At 39.7% G+C, this 25,288-nt stretch overlaps 1 protein-coding gene across 3 annotated transcripts in view; it reads left to right on the top strand.

Moving 5' to 3' along the window:
• The window catches only part of CTDSPL (CTD small phosphatase like), a 79,629-nt gene that overhangs the window by 38,401 nt on the left and 15,940 nt on the right, over positions 1-25,288 (top strand). The window contains exons 2-5 of one of the 3 annotated variants that reach the window (XM_009951597.2): positions 9,773-9,927; positions 16,796-16,828; positions 20,326-20,379; positions 23,660-23,761. In XM_009951597.2, coding sequence (XP_009949899.1) covers positions 9,773-9,927; positions 16,796-16,828; positions 20,326-20,379; positions 23,660-23,761 — 344 coding nt within the window. The remainder of the gene's footprint in view (positions 1-9,772; positions 9,928-16,795; positions 16,829-20,325; positions 20,380-23,659; positions 23,762-25,288) is intronic. The other 2 variants (XM_009951604.2, XM_009951612.2) reach the window with 2 other exon arrangements.

Below are 25,288 nucleotides of genomic sequence, written 5' to 3'. Positions count from 1 at the left end.
TTCTTTTCTTTTTTAGTTTGTTGGTTTGTTGGGTTGTTTTTTTTTTTTTCCCTCTTATACTAGAAGAAAGGTTTGTTTGTTGGCCGCCCGCTCGGGGCGGGACAGGAATGTAATGCATGCACAGACTGCGCAGTATTTCCTGTTCAACTGCTGCTCCAAACCTCGGCGCTGGGAAAACCTCCAGATCGAGCAGCTCAGTCCTTGCTTAAACAACGAAGAAATGCTGCAGCTTCTGAAATGCTTTGATTTTTTTTTTTTTTTTTTTACAGAAGTTATATTTTTTTTAAGTGAATCTTCATGGTGGTACTGCTTTAAATGTATCCGTTTCTATGGATATTGCTTCTACACTATTTATAGATTACTGTAGCCAAGACAAAATATTAAACTTACTGAAGCATTCTAGGTACAGAGAGATGGCTCCACAGTGCCTCTGCAAAAAGTTATGTTTATTTTGTAGCATAAGGCATCCCCATAATGTTGCCTGCCTAGTTCAGTTAGCTTCATCTTCCATCCAGTTAAAAATGGTAGTAATCTTCTGGTACTGGAACTACTTTTGCATTATTTGCTGTGTTTTACTTTGCCCTTAAATTGTTTGAAGCATCGCCTTTGCGTTGCATGAATTTTACTTCAGAGGTGAAGTATTTTGGTCTTAGCAAAAGCAAAAAACCTTTGAGTTTTGTCACTTCTGCCAACAAACACCAAACCCCAGTGCTGCAACCTTGCCTTGTGTGTGAAAGTGAGATAAGGACGTTTATTTCTTGTAATTTTTTACTGTTTTTTTTTTCAAGTGGCTCTGGTCCTTTGTACATGTGGCAGCTCGGTTCCATTTCAGCCTGTCAGCTGATGGAAGACCGACTGTGGGGTGTGGCTAGTTATTTATTTTATCTAGTAATTTTATTTATTTTTTTAAGCAGATGTATGTTTCGAGAATTTATGTCCATATGCTCTTCTGGAATGTATGAAGTGCTGTGGCTTTTCTCAAACAAAGCAAACACTAGGAAAAAGTCCGCCTGTGAGCTCTGTGTGTGTGCGTATACATGTGCATATACGCATATATGCATTAAAATGTTGTATATCCTTGTAGGACCTTTTTTAGTGTGTTCAGCAGCTGCTTAGTCCTACATGAAAAGGAAGCGAGCGTGCACAGTTCAGCCCTAAAGACCAGGGCACCCTGTTACGGGCCCTTGGTCCTTGATGCTTTCTTGCAGGGTGCCATGTGCTGACCAGGTGGATGGATGCCAGCAGAGGACAGGTACCAAGCACAGCTCGGGCTCTTCTCCAGCTCAGAGAAGAACGCAGGCAAGGCTGGATGGGCACGTTCAGCTCCTGTTTAAACATTGTCCAGCTGTTTACATAGAAGGCAAAAGTGCAGCAGCTCCCTGGCTCATCTTGCTGGAGGAGTTACTGGAGGGCTGCCACTGGAGGTGGACATCTAATTTCTTCTCATCCATCTTCTGTCCCTGGCTGTTCCAGTGGCAAGCGATACAGGCACAAAAATGAAAGTGCAAAGTGTTGATTAGTTCCTTCCTGGATCACAGGGAAACCTACTTTTCAGTCCTTTGGAGATACAGATCTACATGTGCTGCTTCTTGAAATTGGAAGTGGTCTCAGTGTAGCCCTGGAGCGGGAAAGGTGGTGGCCAAAATCTGTGCTGTTTAATTTGAACTTGAAGGTATTTCACTAAGAATGTAGTTCAGCGGGTTAATGAGGTTGTTAAAACAGTTTTAACTTTTCAGCTTCATTATGAAATGTGGAGGCCCCTGAAGCAGTGGATCTGCCTTCAGTCTTCGAGCTGAATAAATGCAAGGAGTTGGGCTCCGATACGTGCATTTCTTTTAACATAGTATTTCCTAGTAGCAACCTCCAAACTTTTTGATCCTGCAAGACAGCGCACGTGTTTAAATCATGGCTTATATGAGAAGCTGACACAAAACATGAAGGTTGTACCATCATAAATGTGTATGTGCAACCAAACCTTGGAGTGCAGACTAAAGTGTACCAAGTGCTTAATGGTTTTGGAATTTGCCTTGGGATCTGTTGGGGTTTTGTGCTGTTCTGAGCCTTTTCGTGGTTTCTTGCCCTTTCTTGTCAATTAAGAGGCTTCTGGGTACAGTTGCTGTTTTTAACATTTACTAGTTATATCTCATGACGCATCACGGCCTTGTACAGAGAGAGCAGCGCTGAGTTCCCAGTAGTGCATTAAAAAAGTGACTTCAGAATTTCATTGCTTTTGATCCTTAGAAAATGAGCATCCAGAAGCTAAAGGCAGGTATTTAATCCACCCAGATTTGAGGACTGTAATAAATAATTTATGTAGGGCATAGCAAAAGAAGTTTTTTGCTTTAAGCTGCTGCAACAAAAATGTTTCCAAAGCTTTGTTTCGTTAGGTAGAGACCTTTTTTTGTTCGTACAGCTTTAGCTGTCTTGAATTAACATTTGTCCTAGTGATTTTTCTCCTTTTGTCCTATGTACTACATGAAAGTGCATTTTCACAGGTAGGGAAAGCAAACTGTACTGTTCCGATATCCAATCGCTAACTTCTTTTTGATTGAGATAGGCTGTTCTTGTGTAACCATTTGATCTTAGCATACAGGTGCAACTTCTGAGCTTGTTTTCCAAAACATCAGGGAACATGTTAATAAAAGTAATGTTCAAGTTCTCCTTAAATTCCTAAAAGTTCATAGATCATATTGACATTTTTTCAGATCCAAGCGCAGTGGCCTACTTTAAATAGATGAAAGTGAGATAAGGAAGAGATGATCTCAAAGGTGAAAATAAGTTACTTGGTTATTTTTCCCCCATGTTCCCGCTTGTCTTACGTGTTTAAGCTTTTGTTTCTTGGCCCCTAGCCACGCGATCAGCTCCATCCGGAGCAGACTACTAATGTGCAGTGTACGGGAAAGGGTTTGGTGGGGGGGTAGTTAAATGTTTTGGAAAGATTTTTCTTTCCTTTTGTGTTGCGAACAAACTTGTTAGCGGAGGCCTCATGGTACACAGATGTTCATTTTATTGCATTTAGCAAGTTCATCTGTGAGCGCACAGAAGATCTCTTCATTACCCGGTTTATCTTATTTGGGAGAACTGGCTATTGCGTTCATTTAATTAGGAAAAATTCAGTGGTAATTAGCTCACTCATACACTGCACAGGGATGGGCTGGATTAGGAGCCCTCCAGTCAACCCATGGCGGCTTCCTGCAGCCGTGAGGGGTTTATTGCACAACAGTCTGTTTTTGTGATTTCACACAACTACAGCAAAACTTGATGGGAGAAGCCCTGAACTAAACTTTTTTCGAATACACTGCGTGAGGGAAAAGCTTTTTCTTTACTGTGTAACTTACGCTGCCGTTGGAACGGTCCTTGTGGGAGAACAGCAGCGCAACCCTTCTGCTTCCAAAGGATGGTTTCGGTCAAAGGAGGTTTGAGAAGACGCTGTAGATTACCTCTATAAGCATGCTGTTGTATTAATTTCTATTATAATATTTCTCTGTAGTATTTGGGGTTTGTTGTTTGTTATTTTTTCTTTATCGCTCCTCTTTGAATTACCACCCAGTATAGTATGGTTGTGTATCTTCCATTTAAGCTTCTTCACTCCATTTAAGTGATTGCAGTAATTTATTTTAAACTCGCCTTTACCTTTGCTTGAACCCCTCCCCAGGCTTAGTAATGCTGTGGGTGCATTAGGGCTTGCCAGGCGGCCTCGGTGAGCACAGTTCTGTGAACCGTCTTTGAATTCCAGAAACTTGCAGGCAATTCAAGTATTAACTTACCCGCCAGTACTGGTAGCACACAGTTTACAAGCCATGAGCTTTGTCATTAGAAATAGCGTCTGGAAATTACAGGTGAGACCCTGCACTTCCAAATTGGAGGAAATCTGCACCAGAGGGGACTTCTCTTCTAGGTGGGAAGAGCTGTGCTCCTGTTTCTGACCCTGTCTGCAAGTAATCTTTTACAAATTCAGATGATTTGACCAAGTGCTTTGCTGAAGGTTCTTGCAGGCCTCCGTGAGATCCCTGGGGAAGAAGTTACAGTCTGCTCCTCAGTGTATTATTAAACCATGTGGGAAAGGGAGTAAGGAAATAAGGGAAAGGGGTAAGCATTTGTGCGTTTGTGTGCATGTCTGTGCATCTGTATATAGATTCAAAACTTAACTATGAAGAGTTGTAGGAAGGTGACATGATTTTGAAATGACTGGCCTCCTAAAATAGCAGATGAAATTAAGTGTAGACACACATGAAATTTTCTGCATGGGAAGAGATAAGAAATCTTGACTTAAATTTGCAGTGATGCCTGAAATAGCTACTAATGAAGAGATCTTGGTGTTATAATAAGATCTTCTGAAAAATCACATTAGCCCAATGCTGACTGGTAAAACTCAGGTAAGATACTAGGAATTCTTAGAAGAGTAAGAGAACAAAGCATTGTGTGGGTGTATAAATTCCTGGTGCTCTCCTTTCATGCTGGATGTTGTGTGCAGTTCTAATCCCTCTCCTGCTCAAAAATAGGAATTAGAGATGATACAAAGATAAGAAACAAGAAGGGTCAGAGTTACTAAACAGCTAAACTGTTGACTGAGCTGTGGATCTTCTTGCCACAGGATACTTTTGGCACTAAAAGTTGGTACAGGTTAAAAATGTGATGGGACAAAGTCATGAAGGAGGAATTTGTTGGGGACTGCTGCATACCCAGTTGATGTCTTCAGGTAAGAAAGTCCTTAAACAGCAGTTAAGACTGCACTAGGGGTCCTGTTAAGGGGAGGCATCGCTCCAGTCTTGCGTTGTTCCTTTCTTCAACTCTTTGGCAGATACCTGATGGTTATGGTCTTCTCTGCTTTCATGGATAACATGTTTTCATATTGGGAAGTTGTTTTGCCTGGTCTTTTTTGGTACGCAGTGTTTACATGTTTGGTATGCAGTGTTTAAGATGTAGAAAGTCATTTAAAGTTATCTTCAGCATTCCGTGGTGATTGGGGTAATGAGTATAGTACTTCTGTGGATGTCATAGGAAATCAGTTCCAGAAATCAAGGTTGTATCTCCCAAAAGATGGAGGGGGGAAAAAAGTCCTCTAAATTCTGTATGTTGGATGCTGCTCAGACTTGGAGTTTAGATAATTCATAGAATCATAGAATGGTTTGGGTTGGAAGGGACCTTAAAGACCATCTAGTTCCAACCCCCCTGCCATGGGCAGGGACACCTCCCACCAGACCAGGTTGCTCCCAGCCCCATCCAGCCTGGCCTTGAGCACTGCCAGGGAGGGGGCAGCCACAGCTGCTCTGGGCAACCTGTGCCAGTGTCTCACCACCCTCACAGGGAAGAATTTCTTCCTAATATCTAATCTAAATCTCCTGTCTTTCCATTTGAAACCATTACCCCTCATCCTGTCACTACAGTCCCTGATGAAGAGTCCCTCCCCACCTTCCCTGCAGCCCCCTTTAAGCACTGGAAGGCTGCTCTAAGGTCTCCTTGGGACCTTCTCTTCTCCAGGCTGAACAACCCCAACTCTCTCAGCCTGTCCTCACAGGGGAGGTGCTCCAGCCCCCTGAATGTTTCTGTGGCCCTCCTCTGTAGCCGCTCGAGCAGGTCTGTGTCTGTCTCATGCTGGAGGCCCCAGAGCTGAGCACAGCACTGCAGGCGAGTTCCAGTACCGTGACTGCCTGATCGTACCTGTAGGCTTCTAAGGAGCACCAGGTTTTGCCATCTGCTTGGTTTTTTTCTCTTTAAAATTTGCTGGCATCCAGGATATCTAAATTTATGGTAGTGGTTCAATATTAATGCTTCTTTACACCTTTAGAGTTCTACATTTGTACTGTCACTGCTTCAAGAAAAGGAAATCTAGGAAGCCGCATACGTATAGCATGTGGTGCAGTGTAACTAAGGAAGGAGGAACTATTTTCTGTAATGCACAGCACTGTCATGGTTGCTAAAAATGAGATATGGTGCGAATCTTCTACGTGTGCGGTGCCTCTGTGTGTTAATACAGCGTGGCGTGTAAAGCCGCTTGAGAACTTCTGTTCCTTACTGCATCCAAAATTATAAGTTAAGTCACAGTAAAGCTTCTATACTATATTAAAAAAAAAAAAACCTGGATCTCTTTAAAATGACATTTAAATTAGTGGAAAGACCTATTTGAAACACCACAGTATTGTGAATAGCAAAATTGCCAAGATGAAAAACAACGCAAAGGGTTATTTTTCCTAGAACAAATATTTCACTAAGTGAGAGCAACCAGATTTCAAACGTGTAATTTGATCAAGGAAAACAAGTATTCTGAAAAGATTTGTACAAATCAGTAGCTTTTGTCTGAGACTTTTGAATGTTTGACTGTTTACTGCCTCTTTCTGTCCTCTATGTAGAAAAGATACAAAAGTTCGTTCTTAAATGGTTATGGTGTTCCTCTGGATCTGCTGTGCAGCTCAGGCTGTAAGTTCTGAATTTAAAAACGCTGCTGTATTTCATACCTGATTGAAAGGCTTGCTCCAAACAGCAGGTCAGAGCAGCAAGATGTGAACAGATTCAAGGAATCACTAGAGATGAGGAGTTCAAGTGTCTCTTGGCCACATGCATCTTATAAAGCTGGAGCCACGGAAGCCCAGGCAGCATCCCTGCTTACAGGCCTCTCCATTAAATGCTGTTGTTACTGGGCAGAATTTCTCTTGAAAATTCAGAACTTCGTCGTGTAATCTGTTAATACGGCTGTTTGCGTGTCCTGACCATCCGCAGTCTGATCCTCAGCGTTACGAGGTTTGGGGACGAACATGATGTGGTTTAGGTAAATTTTTGCCTTGCATGCCCTTTGCAGTCATTAACCGCCCGAAGACTAAGCTCAGAAGTATTCTGCAACATTTCTTATGCAAACATTTGGTAATTAATTTTTCTTGCTTGACACTAACTTACTAACTCTATAGAAATGGACCCAGTGTTGAAGACCTACCTCAGACCCAGTCTAGAATATAAACTGGACTTCATTATAAAATGTACTCTTGGCTTTGGGAGGACTATTTTATGCATAAAAATGAAGTTTAATGTTACGTTCTTGGACTTTACAAAGTCCAGGGAAAACAAAAGCTTATGATAAATGCTGTGTAAGATCATTTCTATTTTAAGCATTCAGATGTGATTATTTGCTGTCGTGTTTTAAAGTAGAGGCTGAAAACAAAATACAAATTATTGGGAAGGTTTCTGTGGCAGTAGCTGTAGGGAACAGGACACACAGCATTGTGCTTCCCATTCTAATTTCAGCATATTTCAGTATTTAAGGTCAGAAAGGAGTTGGTTTTGCCTGGACAATGTTATAATAAACTTACTTGTAGTTGCTGTACAAGTTTTCTTGTGTGCTGTTTTGAAACACGTGTTTGTGCAAATTTGTTGCAAACAGAATGTGACATTTTGAGAATGAGTCTTTTACTGTAACTTATACCACCGATGGCCAGAGTTTTGCATATGTTTTGTGTTTAACTGGAGTATTGAAAAGGAGTGTTTAGATTGATTTCAGTTTACAAATGTCTTTAAAGTAACGAAACACTTCCTTAAACAAACAGACGGGCACAAATCTGTGCACAATTCTGGCTGTATTCTGTTATCCGAGAGCTTTTTAAATGGCAAAAGTTTATAAAAGCCATTTAGTTTTTGATACCGGTACACTTTCCTCGTAGTAACAATGATAACTGATCCTGAGCATTGCTCACTCCCTTAAGGCAGAAGAATATTTTGGCAAATAAGGAAATACATGCTGTATGGAGAATAGAAAATTACTATTGGACCTGTTGGACACCTTGGAAGTGCTTTGAGAGGAGAAAGTATTGATGTTTAGCTTATGCTGACTACATAAGCTGACTACAGAATCAGAAGATTTTGTCTGGTTTTTCAGAGAGTGCTTCAAAGCTCACTCAAAATCTGCACCATGAGGCTTTCTTGTCAAAGCACAGGTGTGTACCTGCGTACCTCCTGACTTCAGAGCGCAATGGCATCCCTTAAGTCTTCAGGGGAGATTTGTTCCATTTCAGCTCTTCTCTTTCACGGAAATTTTCATATACTAATAACTGCATTATTTGCATTTCTGTCACCAGTTGCCTTAATTACAATTGATATATTTGCAGTATCAGGAGGAAGGTGGGTGTATGTGGCAGCTCCCTAATAATCTGAGAGGAGAGATGGGGGATCGTATGTTGATGTGTGTAATGGGACTTATGAAGAATTTCACTTACCCTCTAACTTTGGGATGGGAGGAGTGTTTTGTTCCTTCCAACGCAGAATGTGAATGAGCTGCTTAGTGCGTGGCTGGCTATTAATCTCCTTGGTGCTACAACTTTCATAGCATCCTTTTTCCTCAGTGTAATCCACCTTTTAAACTTCGCTACTTCCAGACACACTGCTGCATAGCTGTGAAAAAAAAAAGAATAAAAGTAACTTGTTTGGGCTTGTTTGCATATATTTCAAATTAAATCGTTTGTTGACTCTGAAAAGGAAGCCATAAATCTCTATAGTCCTAGATATTCCTCTGCTTAATGGAGAGGGTGGGTTGGTCCTGGCTAAGGTAAGGCAGCACAGCGTCAAGGAGTGCCTGGCTGGTGCTTGGTTTTGCGCAATATTCATGTCATAGTTGTGGTAAAGCAATTATTTACAAGATGCACATGACATGGTTGTCTCTCCTTGTGTTACCATGGGATATTAACAAGTGGAGTATCGATAGCATTCAGTACTGTACGTTGCAGTGGTATAGATAAACATCAAAGGAAAAGGGCTGCACGAATGGCACGAGATGAAGAGGGTGCACCTGCCTGTCCATGCCCTGGAAGAGTGCTAAATCTGTGGGGTGTTGCAGTTTCATGTAGGAAGCAAATACTTCTAGCTAACAATAGGTCATTAAAATATTTGATGATCAGATTGAGTATTACTTAAAATATTCTAACCTTTTTTTCCAACTCTATTTTATTTTACATTATTTTATTTTATTTTATTTGTGTGTGTATTTGAGATCTGATTTTCAGCAATTTTAATCTTGGGGAAATCACTAGATGTCTTATGTCCATTTCTTTTCTCCAAACTTGCTTTTGTCCACAGTTTTTAGTCTTTAAAAATGCTACACTTGAGGTCATTGAGCTGTATGTAATTTTTTACCAGTTTGGGGTCTTTTATCCTGGTAGACCAAGAAGCAGGTTGAAAAGAATGGTCAGGACTCCTGTTAATTTAGTGACACCCTCTCCAGACTTGTTCCTGCAGCCAGCGTTGCAGCTCACAGTGCTGCCTCTGTGTTGTGTCTTTTATCCTCCAGCAATGCTGTCAAACAGCAATGGAGGAAACTCTGGAATCTCTCAGATCTTTTTCTGACCCTTGCAGGAGTTTAAGTGTTCCATACATGATCGCGTAGTTGACTAGAAAATATGCCCAGGCATCAGTAGGCATTTATTGCATCTCCCGTTTCAGATCAGTCCGGTTTGCTTCCTCAGTCCAGAGATATATTTTAGCATCAAGTCATTTTATGTAATTTACAGTGTCTGCTTTGGGTATTTCTAGGAAAACTCTCAATGTGGTGTCTTGGTATGGTAAGAGCTTTGATTGTGCAGAGATCCAGGTCGGTTAGTAATAGGCCAGCGTCACCGTGTGAGTTTGACAAGGAAAAAATGTGTTGAAACGGAAGGGAGGGGATCTCAATGTGATAGAAAAATCTCTGTGAGATTATCTTCAGAAGGACTTCTGAGGTAATAACCATTGTGGTCTGGTAAACTAGGTCTGTGCTCCATGAATTTATTTTTCTGCTGTTTTTTGTTTCCCCCAGTGTCCCAATGTAATATCAGCTTGAAGAAGCAGAGGAGTCGAAGTATCTTTAGCACCTTATTCTGCTGCTTTCGTGACTACAATGTCGAACCACCATCTACCAATAGCACCAGTGCTCTTCCTCCTTTGGTGGAGGAGAATGGAGGACTTCAGAAGGTCAGGCTTTTATCTTATTTTGCTGTCGTATAGGTCTTTTGTAACCAAGGTTTAATTGTGCTTCTGAAGGTTTGTCTTAACAGGTTTCCCTCATGGGGAGCATGTGATGAGTTACAGGAAGAATTACTGTTTTGATGGTGAATTGCTAATACTGTCTATTCAGCTGCAATTTAAAACTAACTTTTACATGAAGGGTATTGGCACTATACATGTTATAAGCAAACAACATGTAAAACCTGAGTAAGACACCAAAAAACAGTGGACTTCTCATAAAACTTCAGATTCCAAGTTGTCTCTAGCTTTGCTTCTCTTTTCCAACTCAGGAGACTTGAAATGTGTCCACTGGAGCGTAGTGGGACCTGTTTAAATGTCAGTTGAAAGATTTTTCAGTGACATAAAAATAGTTCAAAAAGGGGGAGAACCATAACTGGACCTTTTTTTCTAACCAGTTCCCCTGCATTTAACGCACGCTGAGTCTAGAGGTATTGGCTTTTGGCCATTTTTCCAGGTTACTAAATTTTGTTTACCTAATAAGTCAAATTAATTGATACAAACTTTTAGCACTTCAGAGCGTTGTATGTAAGAGCAGTGTGTTGCTTTCATTGAGTTCTAGTAATTATATTGCTTTGCCATATTCATAAAATCACAACACAAATGACTGTGTTCTTTTCAAGTCTGATAACACCGAGAGCATTTGCGTTATCTTTTCCGTCCTGTGTTGGTTTTCATCAGTCTCAAAACTGCACTAGTGCTGTACTTTTAATTGAAACACTATTGCCCTCGCGTCTTTCCAGGACTTTTAGAGATTGCCGATGTAGGTGTATCCATGATGGGGAGTCATAGCAGAAATGGAGATGTCTCTCTCTTTTCACCCTTCTGCTCTTCACACTCATTTTCCATATTTGATGCAGCTGATTTCTTGCCTACCTTGTCCAGTCCATTTTATTTTGTTTTGAATTTTGCTGGTTATGTTTGAATTCTGAAAAGCTCAGGAGAAGGAGCAGAGGGACTGTTTAGTGGGAGAGAGGAAAGGAAAGCAAATCAAAGTGATGGAGACTTAAGAATATGTGTGGAGGTAAAGTCTGAACTGCAACAGTTCATGCTGAAACTGCTCATGCAGAGGTAAAACGCACTGAAAATTTCTGTGCGAAGAGGAGGAATTGTGTCTGTATTTTTAGACCACTTGTAGTAGCCAAGGTACATTTTGACTGAAATGAGGGAAATCTAGCCTGGATGTGCTGAAGGGAAAGCTGAGTAGTGTGTAGCATGTACGTGCACGTTCACCTGAGAAACAAAAGGGATGGGAAACTAGTAAAATTTCCCTTTCCACTGTGCTGGGGAATGCAAAGGAGGCAGAAGTGGGGCTACTTGCAAAATTACAGCTGAGAGAAAATGGGAGTTCATTAGAAAGAAAATCCTAAAAGAAGAGTTTACCTTTTCCTATAGAAAACAAGAATTAAAATGGTCTGGATTCAGTAGTTTTCAGATTGTGTTTTATAAAACACTTAATTACTTTCTAAATATATCTTATGCCTTGAGCAAGTGATTGCATGATGGAAAAACAAGTTTCCATCCTCTGTGCTACCTTACTGAGCAGTTTTGAAATTGTGCAATACTTGCATAGAAGCCCAAGACACAACTCACAGAATTCATAGAATTGTCAGACTACAGCTTAATAAAGTAAAAAAGTTCGAGGAGTATGTTAAAAAGAATTATTAAAGAGTGCATTTTCTTCAGATAGAATGAAAGGCACTCAGATGCGTACAGATCTTCAAGGAAGGTAGTTCTTAAGTGAGTGCAATTAAGTCTGTGACATTTCGATTTTAACTGCAGTATTAAAGACTAATAAGCTTTGTGTGTGTTTTTGTATGCAGTTTTTATTTTGAGGGCTAACATGGTTAGTGTAAGTAGGAGATTCTTTTAAAGAAAGAAAACCAGCATTGAAGACTTGGATATATTTGTGTATCATTATGCTGTCAGGCTAGTGCTTTTCGCCAGGAGAGCTGTGCAAGCTGGTTGGATTTGACCGACTTCCACTCAGCATCTTTTCTAGATTCAGAAGTGATGAGTAAGTTGGGGGAAAGTACATGCAACAGTGGGCCTCAGTTTCTAGATCGGTGACGTTAAATGTCCAGGAATGACAAAATTACCTGTTTTAGGAAAGAAAACAAAGCCTGACAGTACCCTGCTTAAAGTCCTCTGCTGTTTAAGTAAAGCTCTTTTTGCATTATTCTGCCTGCCAGGTTAAAATAGTTTAAATTCCATTGAGCTGATGTTCAAATGGTCATTTACTTATGCCTGCCATCTCCTGTGTGTGTTTTATTAATTATTTTTCGCATCACAGGCAACCTCTGACCGTGGCCCAGTCAGTTCATGTGTTGTGACCCTTTCCTTCAAAATAGAAAAAGCAAATTGCACCATAATGTTAAATAGTTACATTAGAAACTAGTATAAAATGGCTTGGATGTACTTTCCTCCTGTCTTTACTGTTCAGTAGAGTTGTTACATGAAAACTGGTAATAAAGACTTCAGAGGAAGGAAAGGAACGAAGAGAGCTTCTGCTGGTTTCACAGGAATCCAGTGTTTGTTCTGTGTTGCTTCTGGCGTGTTCTTGAAATTGAAGTTGCTGTGACAAGCTGACTTCCTTCTAATTAGGAGTCTCGATTCTTTAAATGCTAACCTGTTGTAATGGAGGGAAAGAGGGGAAAAGTATTTTACAGAGTAATTGAAGACACAGTTCTGAAATTTTGTTCAGAGTAATTGCGTTGTGCACTTTAATTTTTATTCTTATTATTTTGCTGTACTAGAAAAAAATAAAAGCAGTGCTTCAAATGAATCACTGCATGATTTAGTGTTTTACGAAATGATGTGACTTGATTATGCTTGGCAAGTCAAGTGTCATGTCACTTCTTCATAGGATTGGGAGAAACTCCAAACTGAGCATGGTTTTGAATAAACTGGGTTTTTCAGCGCTGAGTTCTATTTTATTAGGGCAGAAGAAAAGCCCAAAAACTTCTTTAAAGTATTGAGTTAATTTTTAAACCTTCTACTCACAGAGCAGCTGCTTGTCCAAGTGTGACTCTAATACTGGTAATGAATGGTCCGTTCTGTCTCTAAAGTTTCAACACAACATCTTTCGATAATAACTTGTATTTACTGAAACTACAGTATATTTGTTTTTCTTTAAAATGCAACAGCTTTTTAGTGCAGCGCAAAGATGTATTCTAAGATGCAATATCTATTACAGTGGGTATATCAGCCTGTCTGCAGCTTGGATGCCAAGCCAGATGTGTCATTGGGAGCACACGATGTTCAGCCTTGTGAAATCCTTGCTAATTTTTTCCTGCCTCCTCAGCAGCAGGCAGCTCACCACCACTTTCCAGCCAGTTTGGGGTTTCTTAGAGGCCCGAGTGTTGGAAGAAGGAAGTGGTTTTTATTTTCTTCTGAATAAATTCTAATCTCAATTTTTGCTCTTCAATTAGCAACTTGACTCAATTTCTGTATTTTGTGGGCATGCTTCTGCATGTAATTTCTTCTTCCTTTGGTTTCTGGGTAAGTTTGTTACCTGAGTTTTGAAGTGTTTGCAGATACAGATTTCATCTGCAGACTTCAAGGAGGGATCCAGATAGAGAAAGGTGAGAAAAGCTAGATGCAGACTGGCTCGCTCTCTCCTTTGCTTCCAGTCATAGTGGGTGAGGGTGCTCTGACAAGTCTATCGGCACTTTGCCGTTTCACTTACAACCCACTTCCACTAGAGTCATCTTTGCTTTCGTTTCACAGTTAGATCCGAATCGGGCAGATGGCTCGTTTTCAACAAGATGGAGCATGAATGAGGAAAGAGTTTTTGGATTAGACTTGTTGGATTAGGGGAGAAGGTCTTGATCCACACTCAACGGGGAAGAAGACAGAATTAGAAGAAGGTTTATTCTGAGGGTAGCAGCTGCCCCCGGTACTTTCCCTGTAATAGGAATGAAGCCAGAAACGTCAAGTCCTTGAATTTCCACCTCACCCATCCTAAACACTCCGAAAGTTAGGTCTCGTTCTCCCCACTGCTTTTTGCTGCATGGTGCTGTCATCTCCAAGGTGATGCTGGAAAGCTGTTTTGATGACCTGTAGTCAGGTCTCCAGCAGTCTTGTCTGCTTCAGGGATCTCTATTTATGACACAGTACAGGAAAAAGGATCTCCTCTATCCCATGTAAATATGGTTCACCAGAGCAAGAAAAACAGCCTTGAGGCCAGAAGTAGTATCTTCTTCACGCAAGAGACCTAGAGGAGCGGCATGAGCATGGACTCTTTGATGGGAAGGCTGTTAATGGCACGCTTTCTGAACAGACATGGAAACCAGTCTCACTCTCCAGGACATGGAGGAAGATAATTTGAGATTAATGTAAATAATAGTGTTCTTTCTCTTGCTTAACCTTGGCTGATCAGAGCAAGAAAATTCCTAGTGTTTGGTTCTGTTGGTCACCATCAGCATGTGGTACGGCAGGACTGTTTAGAAAACAAAAATGCCCTCTGCATAGCTATGTTTGGTTCCTCTCTCTCTGCCTACTCATTCTGACCCTTTTTGTCTCCCCAAAAGTCTTCTGTATTAAGAGACAAATATATTCCAAGTCAATGAAAGAGTCAAATAGTAACTATATTATTGTTTTTAAAGAACCTGTCATGGTGTGGTATAAGCTTTGTGTTAAAGAAACGAATATGATAAATCGTTCTGTTGATCATCTTCTCTAAAGGGGTTTTTCTTTTAAACGAAGCAGCTGCTTATCTTTGAATACAGACTGTTCTCAAAAAAGCAAAATATGTGGCCTGCCATTTGAAGCTCAGTGATGTACACGACCGTAGATAGACAGCGTTAACAAATGGACATGGCGCTGAAAGTCTTGTGTCTCTCAAACTAAAATTACATAGCTGAGGGAGAAGGTAGGATTTATCGTTTCATCTATATACTTTGTGCCGTGAAAAAAACCTGATTTCAATGACTGCACAGATCAGTTCCTGGGTTATCTTAGTGATACAATGGGGAACTTCTGGTATTCTAGGAACAGCTTTGTCCTGCTACCAACATCAGGAGCTCGTGGAAAGCAACAAATGCAGTCATCTGTCATCTATTTCAAACGATAGTGTTATGACCTATTTCCCTTCCTGTTCCAAGGAATCAGGAAATGAGGCAGGACACTTAAAAATTTTCCCATAGCAGGCTTGTTTTTAAAAAAGCGTTTGCCTGTTCATGAATACTGACGCTTTACCAGCAGACTCTTGCATTTATCTTTCTGCTTGTTTTTTCGGTTGTCATCATTGCCACTTTGATTTTTGCATGGGTACTTCTAGGGTTCCTCTTAGGAAATTTCCTTGGTTTTTCTTGGTTTTTGATTTCAAAAATTCTGCAAGAAAAACAAAGCAAACAGCAATGCAAGTCTTAGCAACTTAGATTCTGGATTCCCGTGAAGGTCAGGCTTAACAGTAGTACCAGTGAGTGCAAAAGAAGCCTTTAAAAACAAAGCAAAACACGGGTTCATAATCTGTGCTTTGCCTGCGTAGCCATATCCTTGATAACACTTTGATCACAGGCCAGCTAATCGACTGGCACCGACTCAAATTCACTCCTTTCTCAAATGGCCCACGAACTTCAGATGGTGACAGGACATTAATGTGCTGAATTATGTATTTTTTTCTTTTTGCCATTATCTTGAGAAGAAGTTGGATTCTTACCAGTTTTTGTGTTTGTTTTTATAGAAATCAGATACTTTTTACTAAAGCAAACTTCTTGATAGTTTGTGGTAGTTGCTGCTCTCTAGCTTGCTTCATCAGCTTCTCTGGGTTTTGGTCAAACTTTGGCAAAAACGTCTGCTGCTGTCGCAATAGAAAGAGGACTTAAAAATAGTGTTGAGTTACTTTTGTCAGTGATGTGTCAACACTATATTAGATTCCAAAACAAGTGAGCACAAGACTTTTTCAGCTGGAAGAGGATGTTCTAATGTTGAAAACAGCTCTTTTGATAGATAGTCTGCTGGTGTTCAGAGCTGGGTTGTTTAGGTAATTAAAGAATAAAACCACCTATCTAAGCAACATCTATGCTAGGAAGGTCAGCTTCCTTTTATGTTTAGGTGCAGTGCCCACCAGAAGACAAATACTTGTTTTTGACGGATTAGAAAATACAGTTCCCGCTTCCCAAAATGTCTTACATATTGAGTTGGCGACCCTGTGACCAGCCTTCACAGCCTTGGAAGCTGTAAATGGAAGTGTCTTTGTCTCCATATGTCAGGTCCCAGGATGAGAAGAAAAGGTCGAGTTGGCCAAGACTGTCTTGCCTTTTCCCAAGTACAATACAAAAGTGAGACTGTGGGAAGAGCATTGATACTGTTGCCTCTTTCTGGGTGAAGAAGGTGGGATTCGAGGATTACTCTATCATCGTCTTGTCCTTCTGAGACATTTTGCTATTGCCTAAGTGAAAATGCTGTTACTGCTAAAGCAGTTGTCTCAAGTGAAGTTAGCTTCAAGGAGTAGGCTTCTGCCCTGGTCTGGCTGAACCTCTTGTCGCTGCACTGAAAATAAACAATATACCCGTTAGTAGATGTTAAAGCTGAAAAAGTTACAGTAAATACAGGTACTTTCTTATTGTCATCTCTTATTAATCATAGCATGGGTTTTACCAGTCCAGTCTCCTAAATACCATAAATGCCGATACACTAACCGACCATTTCAGCGACTAAAATGCAAGATCCTGTTTTTATTTTTTTTACCCTGGTTTCTTGAATACTTTGAACTTTTGGTTTAAAATGTTTGAGTACTACATTTACTCTTCAGACCTTTGTTCTACCCTTAAAAGCCATTACCCTTACAGTGATTTTTTTTCTTTTTCCCCAGGGTGACCAGATGCAGGTCATGCCTATACCAAGTGTATGTATTTTTATCCCTTTTTCTTTTAATAATTTTCATAACTTTTGCTTTGATTCATCTTATGTTGCAGTCTAACAGGTCTGTTTTGTGTTGCATGTTAACAAAAGGATTTTATGTTTGTCTGCAGTGTTGTGTACTCAGAGGTGAATTGAACTGCATGTGTTGTACAGGGACGAAAAGAAGAGTTTGGGGTTTATATGGTTTTCATCTTGCATCTTAGTTAAATTCATTTTTGAATTTTTATCATTTTGAAAATGCATGAAGTAGTCTGGAAGTTGAAGTTACTTAGTTGAATAGAGGCAAAAGGTGACTCATCGTCGCTGTGTGGAACACTGTTACAAAGACCTTTTCCTCTTAATTTTTCCCCGTGTTCCAGTTCTAAAACCAGAGTTAAAAACTGCATAATTTGTTTTTAATAAGCCACTTGAGGAAAACAAAGAGTACACTGACCATAGCTGCATTGCTGCTCCCGTTCGAGAGGATGCTCTCGGTATCAGCTGCTGGTTTATGGCCCTTAATATTTCTGCTTATCTTCCCTGGATTATCATTCCTTGGAATGCCGTTTGGCATCTGAATTATTTTTCAAAACTAAAAAGGAAGGAAAAAAAGTTCTTAAAACTGAAGCTTTTAATTTAATTAGGTTTAACCTTTTTTGGTCAAAAAGCTGCTCTTTTTTTTTTTTACTTTTCGTTTTTTTTATGTGGATGAAGAGGCTTAGGCTTTTTAAAGCTGGAAATACTTTTTTTTGAGCTCCTTTGGCTGTGTATAATACTTCACTATTGCAGAGTTTTCCAGGAAATAGCAGTGCTGATGTGTGCAGTTACTGACACAGCCCTCTTTCTTGAGATATTTGGTAGCCCCTAAGGAGGTGAATATTCCCCAAGATACCATTTTTTTCCTCTTTCCCTTCCTCTCATGTAGCCCAGCATTACCAGACCTCCTGTAAGAACCCTGTCTGCACTGCAGTGCAGTCTTGCCAGGAGATTGCTGTAACTGTGAGGATCGCTTCCCTTCTTCACCACTTTTTCTCACATTTAAGAACTGTTAGAAATTACTCTCTATTTCTTACCTATTATTTCTAATACAAAAATACTTCTAATATGGCTCATGCATACGTTTGCCTGCATGTGTGTATGCATGTCTGCACACACACATGTACATGCATGTAGCTTGCATATATGCAAGTCTGGGAATAGAAAATGGTGGATGTGTGAAAATACTGATTTCTGAATTACTTCTACGTACCTGCCAGGTTCTGTTTGGTGACTGTAGTTGCTCTACTGGTAGTTATTTGAACATAAAACGTGTTCTGGCTGTGCTCTGACCTGGAATAAAATTTTGCCTAAGAATGAGCGTAGGTATTAATGAGATAAGAATTCAAACAGAACAAAATTTTGAAATGGCAAATGAGCACAGCTTTGTCAGGTGCAAATACGAAATGAGATACTTTGCTAGAACACAGTCTGCGATGTTAAAGCAATGCTCAGCTAGATCTGGGTAGTGGTAGGAAAATGAACAATTCAAGACGAGATTTTTTTTTTTTTTTTTTTTTTTTGGTATCTCAACTGTATTTTTGCTGACCTATATTCCCAGCACTTTAATAAGGCAGTAAAATTAACTTATCTTTGCAGTCATGGCCTGCGGTGAGCAGGTGACTTTAAACACGCTTGTTCCTCCTCCTCGGTGCCACCCGATGCCTTCTTCCAGCAGGACATGCAAGTGTTGGCCAGAAACCATCACCCATCACCCGCAGGCAGTTGCGTGACATTTGCTCTCCGAGCATCAGAGTGCTTCTGGCTGCCAAACAGAAGCCAGTGAGCGTTAGTACGTAATAGTCTAAATAAAGACAGAAGTGAGCTGCGTATGGAGAAAGTGGTAGGAGTGAAGATGCAACATTATGTTAGAAAAAAAACATTATATTAGAATAAAAGCGGTCCTCTTTGCCAGTTTACAAGGGCTGTTTGTGCTGAGCAGTAGAGCCCGGAGGGTCACTCTGAGACAGCTCTTAACCATGTGTTTAAGACCCACTAAGGCAGAAGTGCTTGATGCTCTGCTACGTAGTGTCATGGATGAGAAATAGGCTGTTGAAAACGTATGTATTGTACATACCAGGAGAAGAATCTTCTAAACATAGTGTGAGCTTGGTCACGATGAAGTTGGGTGTTTACTTTTTATAGGGCTCATTGCAAATGTGATCACTTCAAGTGTTTAGAGAATGCCTTAGTGACGCTGAAAAGAGCACTGCCTGTTCCCTGCTCATTAAACTTTCAAGTTGAAGCCTCCAGTCAAAATATGAGGTTTTCTGGAGCTTTATCATGCATGTATAAAATGTGGCAGTCTGCTGAGCTCACCTGTTTGAAAGCTTCCATTGCTTTATGTGCGTATGTGCAAATCCATGAGGTACATCTTCTGCTCAATCAGATTTTTTTCCTGTATTAATTGCACTTAATTTAAAAACTTGAATTGATGTGAATTTTCACTTGGTTATTGATGGAGATAATGGCTAAGCAAGAAACATTCCAGCTTCAAGTTACATTCTTCAGAAAACAGAAACAGTGCGACTTTAGGGTTTTTTTAAAAGATGAACTTTATCCTGTTTTTATCTTGTATTCTGAAACTGTTTCCAGATAAGGCACAGATTAAACAGCAGCATAATTGATTTTTTGCTAATACTGCAAAATTATTTGTTTTGGGGCTGAAATAAACGCACACAAAATTAGAATAATCAGTACCAGCCAACACGTTGTGGTGAACCTGACTTAAATATATATTGTGTAGTCAGGACACCTGTTCTTTCATGGATTTTTCTCAGCTTTGTTTAGAAAGGAGTATGGTAGAGAAATCAAAGTAGACCCGTAGCAACTTCAGCACTTGTTTTCATTCTTTTTGCATGGAAGGTAGATGGAAATACAAAGCCATGCTCATGCACCTTCTTAAATGAATTGGAGCGTTAATTTCTTTTGTTCAATTCAAAATCCCAGTATTAAGGAGTGGTACTAAGATTAGTCCTCAGAATCCCTGCGGAAATTAAATCTTAGCACTGGGATATTGTTTTTTTTCACTCACCCTCACCTACGTTTAGACAATTTCTTCTTACAACTTTTTCTGGAAGAAATTTTGTGAACTGCCTGTTTCATCTGGCAGCTGTGTTTTTTAAGTGGGAATAATTTATCTTCTATTAGAGTATTTCTGTGTGTAACTGCTGGGAGAAGCTGTTAGCTCTGTAGAGGGCAACCAGAAGCGTGAATTGAAGAGAACATGAACAGCAAATTAATGTGCTGCACTTAGGCTAGACAACATTTCCAGTATACAAAGAAAGGGCTTATTAATTCTGATACTTGTCTCTGTGGGAAATATGGGCCTACAGGGAAGAAAGGTTATGATTGTTTTATGCAGTGAATTTCTGAAAGGTTTGTGTTGACCAGCTGTTTATGCTTCAACCAAAAGTCCTGTTTTCTTGCTGCCACCACCCCCTTTTTTTTTTTTTTTTTCCTTAGGGAATATACTATTTCCACGGGACTGAAGCAGTGCAGCAGTCGTTTCACTACAAGGTCTGTTAAGCTGATCAGCCATGAGACCTGGCTGGAATGCATAAATTCCAAACAGTGACTAGTTTAAAAGCTTTAACTTGTATACAGTTTATGTCTTGTTGAAATGAAAGACCAAGCTAGGACTTACAGTACTGAGATACCACATGTTATTTTTCTGCTGAGTTCTGTGGAAGCCTGCAGTCTTTCAGAGAGTATTGCGTAATAAATATGAGCTGCTGTTAGCCACAATTAAATACTCTTAATCATCTTCGATTTCTTTAAAGCTACTATGTTTAAAAAAAGAAATTATCAACGACCCATAACTGTTCACTATTAACGATGATGGAAATCTGGTAATTAGAACTCTTCTTGGATATGTCTCCATTAGTGAGGAAATTAAAATACAATATTGAGTAATGCTTGTTTCTGCCTAAAAGCTTTGCTACTCTTGGCACGTGGAAATGGCTTTAGATCAGAAAGCTCGAATGGCAAAACAAAATGGACTGATACCCTATGTACAAATCCTTTAAGTTCCTAAAGCCTCAAAAATGTCATCTTTGCTCCACAGTCCTACGCCAGATGTTTAGCGGTCTTGCAACTTGTAATGCCTTCAGCTTCAAAATAGTTTCTTTAGTCCTGTTAGATTATCAGGTGGCAGATGTGTTTCCAAAGTTGAGGGCAGCAGAGATACAGGTTATGAAATGGAAAATTCTTTTCTTCCGATCCTCAAATGTGCGAACTGTTGACCAGGTCTCTTTGAAAACAGGATCAGATTGAATTCAAGAAGCCAAAGCTTGTAGGAAGGTTGGCATGCCCTAGTGGGAGACTTTCCCTAGGAAAAAGCTTCAGGTGTAGTCTTGTTAGATAAAGTTAGGTCAATAATTACACGATATCTCCTAAGGCAATACTGAAAAGGGAGAGAAACTAGCAGTAGCCAGCATCTCTGTGTAGATGCCGCAGGTAAGCTTGTTCCTCTTCCAGCCACTGCTTTTGAGAAAGCAGAGCTGCAGATGGATGAAGAAGATGGGCATGGGCTGTCTCTCACTGTGCAGTTAAGGAATTCTGGTTCTAAGAGTTGAAGATTCTCACATTTTATAGCCCTTGGTGTATGTCCATCGTTTTCTTGATGGCAGGCATACTAGTTTTCAGATAAAAAACAAAGATACCTGTGGTAAGACAGTGCTCATGGTTTTCATATGCATATTTTTACATGAAAGAATATCTCTTTCCATATATTTTCCATATAGAGAAATATTTTTGGTTTGAAAATGAATTCACGTAGCAGAAGAAATTGCTGGCTTTGAACTGCTGGTGCGGATTAACTTAGTCAAAAATTCAAACTAAGTACTAACAGTCTTTAGAGTATAAAAATGAACTGAACTATTCTTTAAAAAAAAAAAAAGTATGCTTAAGATTTCTTGGGATGCTCCTACATTTTTCTCTTCTTCAAAGACATGAAATCAGTATCAGAACATGGCTTCTGAAGATTGTTGTCTTTAAATGGGTTTGATTTGTATTTTAATAAGCTTTTAGTCTATTCAGGTTGCAAGTCTGGATCTTTCTTACTATGAAAAATTGAGGTGGGGTGCCTAAATACCTTTTAGATTTCAGAACAGGAGTGAGAAACCAAAATTCCTTGCATCTGATCCTAGTTGCAAACAAACAGAGGTAGAGCTCAAGCAGTTGTTGAAGTAATGTATACGTGGGGCTGTCTATAACCTAGAAAGGGTGTCCTATGAATTTCGGCCTGGTGAGGTCACTGTGGTGGATGGATACTTTACAGGCATTGAGCAGAAGTGTTTTTTTCTTGATGGTCACTGTTAGATGTGTGCTGAGAGAAAATGCATTGAGACGAGTGGCTTGTAAGCGAAGCAGCTTCCATTTTGGTAGCTGAAGAAGCTGTTATTGATGTTAATTGTAAGGCACTAAATAAATTTCAGTGAGCACTCCTAAAAATCCCCCAATAACTTACACTTCAGCTAAGGACATTTAAATTCAGAATCTCATTTATTAGTTACTTGACTTAAACAAGAATTTACTAGGCATCATTGGCCAGTGTCTATCAACTTAGAGACAGCATCTGAAATCAGTCAGTGCTGATAATCCGTACTTGCTGCTCTGGGTGTTCAGAGGGTGTCTGACTCATCTGTTTGTCAGCTGCTGTCTGCAAAGGGGTGGCCTCAGATCTCTGCAAACACCTCAACAAAAGGCGATGGAAAAGAACAAAAAGCATAATGGATGCCTCCTTACCAGAGCAACATTGTCTGAGCAGATAAAAAGATAGCAAAAGAATGAAGTTAGTCCTGTATCCAGTCCTTAATTAATTTAATTTCCTCTCTCTATTGAGCTTCTCCATATTTATACTTTTCTGTAAAGCTAGTCCTTTTGCTTCATCTAAAACAACTCTTTGAGTGGCAGCAGTGGTTCGGCTCCCAATGGAAGCGTTCTCTCCCGTTTCTGTTACTTCAGGAAGTATCCAGTACGGAAGTCTAAAGTAACATAACTGTATTGCAAATTGGGATGTTAAAGTGAGGAATGAGTGATCGGAAGACTATGTGACTGTCTGCATTGCTTTCAGAAAAATTGTCAATTCAAGTCATTGGTACCATTTTTTTAGCAAGGGCAGCATACTGTGGAAGAGCCTAGTTTAGGTTCTTTACTGCAATTTTAATACCATGATTGGAAACGTAATCCCCACATGAAAGCTCTTGGTCAGCACCCTTGCTGGTGGTAAAAATGAGAGTGGAGACATGTCCTGGAAGATAAAATTAGTAATGCCATCTTCCTTCAGGATTCATTTCTCCACTTCAGCATCTTTCGTGGCAAACAGAAATAATGGTTTGTGTAAATGTCCATCAGGCTGATACGGCTGGAAATGGCATTGACTGTGAATAGGGTAACACCAGCAACCAAAACTGAGGCATTAGGAAGAGGACCACTGGAAAAAGATACTGTATCAAATGTCCTCTTTTTCTCTGTTGTTTTTTAGCTAGTGGCGGTGTTTTACCGTTTTCATTTCCAATGCTTTGGAGATAATTTTAAACAAGCCTCACTTTAAAAAAAAAAAAAAAAAAAGAAAAAAAAAAAAGGAAAAAGAAAAGTCTGTATGGGTGTTACATGAGCCATTAATTTCCATACATGTACTTGCAATGAGCCCAGAACAACATTCAACTTTGAGTCATGTATTTCAGTTCCCAGTAATTACCCAGTAGAATAGTAATGTTGGCAGAAGACTGCCCCTTCAATAGAGGTTTTACTTTTTTTTGTTGTTGTTGTCTTCCTCTTTTCTTTTTGTTTTTAGCCACCAGCTAAATACCTCCTGCCAGAACTGACAGCATCAGACTATGGGAAGAAGTGTGTGGTCATTGATTTAGATGAAACTTTAGTGCACAGTTCATTTAAGGTAAGTAAATTCAAAAGCGATCTCTTGCAACTTTAATCTGTCAGTGAATGTTGTAGGAACTCCTAAGCCTCTTAACACATTAACTAGTCTTACAGGCTCTCCCAGGGTGCCTGGTAGTTCTCACTGTTACTCCTATGATATTCATCCTGATTTAGCTATAAGGGGAGTCACACAGACATTGCTATTTTTTTGATTGTGAGAGACTCATGCTAACTGCAACCAGGCCTGGAATAGTTACTGACTTCATTGCTTTAAAAGGTAACTATTCCAACAAGGACCTGTATTTATACAGGTACAAAACCTGTTGTTTTGAAAATAAGGTTTCATTTTTGATGTTTAAATGATGCCATAGTTAGTGTTGGAGAATGGAAACTTAGCGCAGCTTTATGCTGGGTAGATGTAACTTAAACCAGTAGATTTTGGGCGCCAGTGGTTGCTGTGCTCTGTTGCCGGAGATTGCTTTCCTTATCAGGCTGCTGTCCGGATTGCAGTAAGTGTTTTTAAGTGTTTAGCTTTCACAACAGGAAAGCAAATAGCATTTAGCTGTTGCTGATGAGTCAGTCATCTTCTAGAAGCAACTTTTATAACCCTTCAGTTTTCAGCATGTGGTGGAAGTAGTGGTGGTTTTCTATTGTTTAGGTAGGGCTAAAGTTAGAATAAGAGAATTCAGAAATACAAGTAACCTAAATTGGCCCAGAGTGCTGGTAGCATTTCTGATTAGCAAATGTCAGGCATGATAAAGCATCTGCTAGTTGTACACTTTGATTGGAGAATTTGTAAGAATCAATAGTATGTTTCCTTACTAGCAGCAAGCTAGAGATACCACCAGCTTTAGAGTCTTCTAGTTTTAGTTGCATTCCGTTTTTCACTGCTAGCATAAATTCAGCGTTTTAATCCTGCAGTACTTAGTTGCCAGCATTTAAATATGCAAACTTAATTCATGTTGTGGTTAGAATTTGGCAACGGCCTGCCTTTGTTGACTTAAAGACAACCTTATATGGAGATACGAGAGCAAATATTCCTATGCCTCAAACTGAAACTAAGATTCTTCTCTGTCTTTATTGTGCCTCATGGTATATAACAATTTGTGGTGGCGTACAGGAACCTCTGAACCTCAGTGCCAGATCCTTGTCTTCTATACCCAGACTGAACTCACACTTGAGAATTTTTCAGGGAAATTAGAAACACAGCTGGATCGGGAAGGGAGGGACCATGCCTTCCTGATTAAACGAGAGTCAAAAATAGGAAGGGAAAGCTGAATTTAAAAGTCTAAATTCACATAAAAATAATTAAATACTAGGCTTAGTGTCTTCTGAAATGTAGAAATAAAGGTTTACTTTCTGAATGCTGTGGGTAACTTTGTACTGTGATTTTTGTGGTTTGTGAAACCAAATGAGATTCAGTTTAGGTGGTTATTAATTACTTTTTTTAACCATTTTAAAGAAATGCATGTTTAATGGTTAACATAGTGTAAATCCTTTCTTGTAGGATTGAGGTTTGCCGTTATTGCAGAGTGCTTTCTTAGTG

This window comes from Leptosomus discolor, chromosome 6 (assembly GCF_034619465.1).
Source record: "Leptosomus discolor isolate bLepDis1 chromosome 6, bLepDis1.hap2, whole genome shotgun sequence".
Taxonomy (NCBI): Eukaryota; Metazoa; Chordata; class Aves; order Leptosomiformes; family Leptosomidae; genus Leptosomus; species Leptosomus discolor.
This window is presented reverse-complemented; position numbering and strand designations above follow the sequence as displayed.